Here is an 8,049-nt window from a genome sequence, read left to right on the forward strand (position 1 = left end):
CTCCTCCCCCACAGACGTGGGGAATTGTAGGGGACGGGGCAAGTCTGCGGAGTTACGGTGTGTGTATATGTGTGTGTGTGTGTACATCTGTGTGTATATATGTGTATATGTGTGTGTGTGTGTATATGTGTGTGCGAAGCGGCAACGCAACCGCGATGTCGTCTACGTATAGCAGGAGGATTTGCTCGGATCGGCCCGTCGGAAAATTCCACCAAAAATCCCAAATCTCCCCCCCAATTCCAGATTCCCCCCTAAAATCCCTGATGCCCCCCAAAAAATTCCAGATCCGCCCCCCGGATCCTTACTGATTGTCGATTTGCTCCTGCCGCGCCCCGATCCCGCCCTGCTCGTCTGGAAGGTTCTCCCGCGATCCCGACTGGGCCGGATCCAGCTTCTTGACGTAGGCGGCAGGGACGAAGCCTTGCCGGTCGTTGACTTCCACTTTCCACCAATCCTGGGGGGGAGATAAATTATTATTATTATTATTATTATTATTATTATTATTATTACTACTACTACCACCACCACCACCACCACCACTAGTAGTACTGCCATTTCATTACTATTACTATTACTATTATTACTATCACTATATTATATTATATTATATTATATTATATTATATTATATTATATTATATTATATTATTACTACTGCTACTGCTGCTGCTATTTCATTACTACTACTATTCTTACTCTTTTTGTTTTATTATTGCTATTTTATGACTATTGCTATTATTACTACTATTTTATCATTACTACTATCATTATTATTATCAATACTATTATTATTATTATTATTATTATTATTATTATTATTATTGCTGCCATTTTATTATTACTATTACTACTATCGCTATCACGATTTTATTATTACTATTACTATTCTTACTGTTTTATTGTTTTATTGTTACTGTTTTGTTACTATTACTATTATTGCTACTATTTTGTTATTGGTATATTATTATTATTATTATTATTATTATTATTATTATTATTATTATTATTGTGGTAGTAGTAGTAGTAGTAGTAGTAGTGTCATTGTATTATTACCATTACAATTATTGCTACTATCACTATCACTCTTATTACTACTATTAGTATTTTATTACTATTACTATTCTTACTGTTTTTGTTTTGTTACTATTTTATTACTACTACTACTGCCGCCGCTACCACCACCACCACTAGTACTGCCATTTTATTATTACTATTACTACTGTTACTACTATCACTATCTTATTACTACTATTAGTATTTTATTACTAGTACTATTCTTACTGTTTTTGTTTTATTACTATTTTATTACTACTACTACTACTACTACTACTGCCGCCGCTACCACCACCACCACTAGTACTGCCATTTTATTATTACTATTACTATTGTTACTACTATCACTATCTTATTACTACTAGTATTTTAGTACTATTACTATTCTTACTGTTTTTGTTTTATTGTTACTATTTTATTACTATTACTATTATTGCTGCTATTTTGTTATTCGTATATTATTATTATTATTATTATTATTATTATTATTATTATTGTAGTAGTAGTAGTAGTAGTAGTAGTAGTAGTAGTAGTACTGTCATTGTATTATTACTATCACCATTATTACTACTATCACTATCACTATCTTACTACTACTATTAGTATTTTATCACTATTACTATTCTTACTGTTCTTGTTTTATTACTATTTTATTACTACTGCTGCTGCAGCTGCTGCTACCACAACCACCACTAGTACTGCCATTTTATTATTACTATTACTATTGTTACTACTATCACTATCTTATTACTACTATTAGTATTTTATTACTATTACTATTCTTACTGTTTTTGTTTTATTACTATTTTACTACTACTACTACTACTACTACTACTACTACTACTACTACCGCCGCTACCACCACCACACCACTAGTACTGCCATTTTATTATTACTATTACTATTGTTACTACTATCACTATCGCGATCTTATTACTACTATTAGTATTTTATTACTATTACTATTCTTACTGTTTTTGTTTTATTATTATTTTATTACTACTACTGCCGCCGCTACCACCACCACCACTAGTACTGCCATTTTATTATTACTATTACTATTGTTACTACTATCACTATCGCGATCTTATTACTCCCATAGTATTTTATTACTATTACTATTCTTACTGTTCTTGTTTTATTACTATTTTATTATTACTACTACTACTGCCGCCGCTACCACCACCACTAGTACTGCCATTTTATTATTACTATTACTATTGTTACTACTATCACTATCTTATTACTACTATTAGTATTTTATTACTATTACTATTCTTACTGTTTTTCTTTTATTATTATTTTATTACTACTACTGCCGCCGCTACCACCACCACCACCACTAGTACTGCCATTTTATTATTACTATTACTATTGTTACTACTATCACTATCTTATTACTACTATTAGTATTTTATTACTATTACTATTCTTCCTGTTTTTGTTTTATTATTATTATTTTATTACTACTACTACTGCCGCCGCCACCACACCACCATTAGTACTGCCATTTTGTTATTACTATTACTATTGTTACTACCGTCACTATCACTATTTTATTATTACTATTATTATTATTATTTTACTACTATTACTATTCTTAGTTTTTGTTTTATTACTATTTTATTATTATTACTATTATTATTATTTTACTACTATTACTATTCTTAGTTTTTGTTTTATTACTACTATTTTACTACTAGTAGTAATAGTAGTAGTATTACTATATTTAAAATGCATCTTGAACGTAACTGTTGCAAAATATAAGCAAAATATTGCAAATATTAAAGCAAAATATGGCAAAACACCCACGGGGTCAAATCCTCAAAAAAAGTTCAACACCTATAGGGTAAAATCCTGAAAAAAATCCTGAAAAAACCTCAGCATCTCTGGGGTCAAATCCTAAAGAAAGGTGAACTATAGGGTCAAATCCTGAAAAAAGCTCAGCACTTATGGGGTCAAATCCTAAAGAAAGATCAAGAACTATGGGGTCAAATCCACAACTATGGGGTCAAATCCTTTAAAAAGGTCCATTACTATGGGGTCAAATCCTTTTAAAAGCCCCACAAGTATGGGGTGAAATCCTAAAAAAAAGTTCGGCAACTTGGGGGTCAAATCCGAAAGCAAGTTCAACAGCTATGGGGTGAAATCCACAACTATGGGGTCAAATCCTAAAGAAAGCTCACAAACTATGGGGTGAAATCCGCAACTATGGGGTCAAATCTTAAAGAAACTAATCAAATAGGGGGTAAAATCCTACAAAAAGCTGAACTTCAATCCTAAAAAGGGTCAATAACTATGGGGTCAAATCCGAAAGAAAATTCAACAGCTATGGGGTCAGATCCAAAAGAAAGCTCAAAACTATGGGGTCAAATCCACAACTATGGGGTCAAATCCTTAAAAAATCTCAAAAACTTCAAGCTCAAGCATTGGGTCAAATTCTAAGAAAAGCTCAAGAACCATGGGGTCAAATCCTAAAGAAACTAAAAAACTATGGGGTGAAATCATAAAGAACCTCAACAGCTATGGGGTAAAATCCTTTAAAATGCTCAAAAACTATGGGGTGAAATCCCAAAGAAACTGAATTATAGGGTAAAATCCTTTAGAAAGCAGAATAGCTATGGGGTAAAATCCTTTAAAATGCTCAAAAACTATGGGGTGAAATCCCAAAGAAACTGAATTATAGGGTAAAATCCTTAAGCTCAACAGCTATGGGGTAAAACCCTTTAAAATGCTCAAAAACTATGGGGTGAAATCCCAAAGAAACTGAATTATAGGGTAAAATCCTTTAAAAAGTTCAACAGCTATGGGGTAAAATCCTTTAAAATGCTCAAAAACTATGGGGTGAAATCCCAAAGAAACTGAATTATAGGGTCAAATCCTTAAGAAAGCTCAACAGCTATGGGGTGAAATCCTTAAAAAAGTTCAACAGCTATGGGGTCAAATCCTAAAAAAAGCTGAACTATAGGGTAAAATCCTAAAAAAAAAAGCTCAACAGTTATGGGGTGAAATCCACACCTATAGGGTAAAATGATCAACCAAAGTCCACAACTATGGGGTCAAATCCACACTCTGGGGTCAAATCCTAAAGAAAGATCAAGAACTATGGGGTCAAATCCACAACTATGGGGTCAAATCCTAAAGAAAGACCAAGAATTATGGGGTAAAATCCAAAAAAAAGCTGAACTTCAATCCTAAAAACGGTCAATAACTATGGGGTGAAATCCTACAGAAAGTTTGATAGCTATGGGGTAAAACCCGCAACTATGGGGTCAAATCCACAAATATGGGGTGAAATCCACCAATATGGAGACAAATCCTTTAAAAAGCTCCGCAACTATGGGGTCAAATCTACAACTATGGGGTCAAATCCACAAATATGGGGTCAAATCCACCAATATGGAGTCAAATCCTTTAAAAAGCTCCGCAACTATGGGGTCAAATGCACAACTATGGAGTAAAATCCTTTAAAAAGCTCCATAACTATGGGGTCAAATGCACAACTATGGGGTCGAACCCACCAATATGGAGTCAAATCCTTTAAAAAGCTCCGCAACTATGGGGTCAAATCCACAAATATGGGGTCAAATCCACAACTATGGAGTAAAATCCTTTAAAAAGCTCCACATCTATGGGGTCAAATCCACAACTATGGGGTCAAATCCACCAATATGGAGTCAAATCCTTTAAAAAGCTCCACAACTATGGGGTCAAATCCACAACTATGGGGTCAAATACACCACTATGGAGGAAAATCCTTTAAAAAGCTCCACATCTATGGGGTCAAATCCACAACTATGGGGTCAAATCCACAAATATGGGGTCAAATCCACAAATATGGAGTCAAATCCTTTAAAAAGCTCCACAACTATGCGGTCAAATACACAAGTATGGGGTCAAATCCACAAATATGGGGTCAAATCCTTTAAAAACCTCGCAACTATGGGGTGAAATCCACAAATATGGGGTGAAATCCACCAATATGGAGTCAAATCCTTTAAAAACCTCCACAACTATGGGGTCAAATCCACAAATATGGGGTCAAATCCACAACTATGGGGTCAAATCCACAACTATGGGGTGAAATCCACCAATATGGAGTCAAATCCTTTAAAAAGCTCCGCAATTATGGGGTCAAATCCACAACTATGGGGTCAAATCCACCACTATGGGGTCAAATCCTTACAAAAAAGCCCCGCACTTATGGGGTGAGCAAGTTACCTTGTTGGTGCTGTTGAGTAAGGTCAGGATATCGCCCTTTTTCATGGTCACCTCGCGGGGACTTTTCTCCTGGTAGTCGTAAAGGGCGAGGACCAGTTCCTTGCCGGTCTCGTCGTCGGTGGGAGCAACTTGTTGCTGGGGGGAGAGATCCGGAGGTTAATAATGATTTATATTTTTGATTTATCTACTACTACTAGTAGTAGTGTTCTGTTGTTGCTGGGGGGAGAGATCCGGAGATTAATAATGATTTACATTTTCGATTTATCTACTACTAGTAGTAGTAGTGTTCTGTTGTTGCTGGGGGGAGAGATCCGGAGATTAATAATGATTTATATTTTTGATTTATCTACTACTAGTAGTAGTAGTGTTCTGCTGTTGTTGGGGGGAGAGATCCGGAGATTAATAATGATTTATATTTTCGATTTATCTACTACTAGTAGTAGTAGTGTTTTGTTGTTGTTGGGGGGAGAGATCCGGAGGTTAATAATGATTTACATTTTCGATTTATCTACTACTAGTAGTAGTAGTGTTCTGTTGTTGGGGGGAGAGATCCGGAGGTTAATAATGATTTATATTTTCGATTTATCTACTACTTCTACTACTGTTTTGTTGTTGGGGGGAGAGATCCGGAGGTTAATAATGATTTATATTCTCAATTTATCATCATCTACTACTACTACTACTACTACTACTACTACTGTTGTGGTGTTGTTGTTATTATTATTATTATTAATAATAATAATAATAATCTTAGTAATAGTAATAGTATTATTATTACTACTACTACTACTACTACTACGACTAGTAATAATATATTCTTAGTAATAGTACTAGTTGTTTTGTTATTACTACTACTACTATTACTGCTGCTACTAGTATTGTTTTCTTGTTTTGTTGTTGCTGTTGTTAATAATAATATATTCTTAGTAATAGTAATAGTATTAATATTAATTATTATTATAAATAGTAGTAATAGTAGTAGTAGCAGCAGCAGCAGCAATAATATATTCTTAGTAATAGTACTAGTAATAGTTGTTGTTGTTGTTGTTACTACTACTACTACTACTATTACTACTGCTGCTAATGTTGTTGTTGATGATAATAATAATATATATTCTTAGTAATAGTAATAGTACCAATATTATTATTATAACTACTAGTAATAGTAGTAGTAATTATAATATATTCTTAGTAATAGTAATAGTAATAGTTTTTTGTCTTGTTGTTATTACTCTTACTCTTACTCTTATTAATAACAATAATAGTAATATATTCTTACCCGGCAGGTCTGGGCTTCCTACCGCAGCGCCTGAATGCCGTCGTCGTTAGTATTACTACCACTACTACTACTAGTAGTAGTATTAGTATTAGTATTGCTGCTGCTATTGTTATTACTCATAGTAGTAGTAGTAGTAGTAATAATAATAATAATAATAATAATAATAATAATAATAATAATAATATTCTTCCCCGTAGTAGTAATAATAGTAATAATAGTAATAGTAATATATTCTTACCCGGCAGGCATGGGCTTGCTCCCGTTTGAATGCTGCTGCCATTAGTAGTAGTAGTAGTAGTAGTAGTAGTAGTATAGAATAGAATAATATTCTTCCCAATAATAATAATAATAATAGTAATAGTAGTAGTAGTAGTAGTAGTAGTAGTAGTAATAATAATAATAATAATAATAATAATATATTGTTACCCGGCAGGCCTGGGCTTGCTCCCGCAGCGCTTGAATGCTGCTGCCGTTATTATTATTACTATTATTATTAATAATATTATTATTATTATGATTACTACTACTACTAACAATAATAATAATAATATATTCTTACCCTGCAGGCCTGGGCTTGCTCCCGCAGCGCTTGAATGCCGCCGCCGCCAGTATTATTACTAGTAGTAGTAGTATTAGTATTGCTGCTACTACTATTGTTATTACTCGTAGTAGTAGTAGTAGTAGCAGTAATAATAATAATAATAATAATAAATTCTTACCCTGCAGGCCTGGGCTTGCTCCCACAGCGCTTGAATGCTGCTGCTGATATTGTTATTGTTGCTGCTACTACTACTACTACTACTACTACTACTACTATATTTTTACCCGGCAGGTCTGGGCTTGCTCCCGCAGCGCTTAAACGCTGCTGCCATTATTATTATTATTATTATTATTATTATTATTATTATTATTATTATTTTTATTATTTTTATTAATAATAATATTCTTCCCCGTAGTAATAGTAACAATAGTAACAATAGTAGTAGTAGTAGTAGTAGTAATAATAATAATAATAATAATATATTCTTACCCGGCAGGCATGGGCTTGCTCCCGTTTGAATGCTGCTATCATTAGTAGTAGTAGTAGTAGTAGTAGTAGTAGTAGTAGTATATAATGGAATAGAATAATATAATATTTTCCCTAATAATAATAATAATAATAATAATAATAATAATATATTATATTCTTACCCGGCAGGCCTGGGCTTGCTCCCGCAGCGCTTGAATGCTGCTGCCGTAGGCGCTCAGATCCGACATCAGCGCTTCGTGCTTTTTGAGGAGCGCCTGAAAGACAGGAAGGAAAAATGACGGAAAGAAATCAAGAAGAATTCCAAAGAGCGGATTTGCAATGGAAGAATTGCAGAATGATTTGAGAGACAGAGAGAGAAGGAAGGAAGGAAGGAAGGAAGGAAGGAAGGAGAGAGAAAGAGAGAGAGGGAGAGAGAGAGAGAGAGAAGGAATGGAGAAAAAGAGAGAGGGATAGAGAGAAGGAAGGAA

The 8,049-nt window shown here is 33.9% G+C and overlaps 1 protein-coding gene across 1 annotated transcript in view; it reads right to left on the minus strand.

Moving 5' to 3' along the window:
- LOC310753929 (spectrin alpha chain, non-erythrocytic 1-like) overlaps window positions 1-7,832 on the minus strand; it is a gene marked incomplete at its 3' end in the record, with an annotated part of 24,504 nt that extends 16,672 nt beyond the window's left edge. Inside the window, exons 1-3 of the mRNA XM_083595271.1 lie at window positions 7,744-7,832; window positions 5,274-5,408; window positions 306-454 (exon numbers count right to left, since the gene is read on the minus strand). Coding sequence (XP_083451397.1) covers window positions 306-454; window positions 5,274-5,408; window positions 7,744-7,809 — 350 coding nt within the window. The 5' untranslated portion in view covers window positions 7,810-7,832. The remainder of the gene's footprint in view (window positions 1-305; window positions 455-5,273; window positions 5,409-7,743) is intronic.
- Between the last annotated feature and the right edge of the window lie 217 nt (window positions 7,833-8,049).

Source organism: Podarcis filfolensis (assembly GCF_964270895.1).
Source record: "Podarcis filfolensis genome assembly, chromosome: Z".
NCBI lineage: Eukaryota > Metazoa > Chordata > Lepidosauria > Squamata > Lacertidae > Podarcis > Podarcis filfolensis.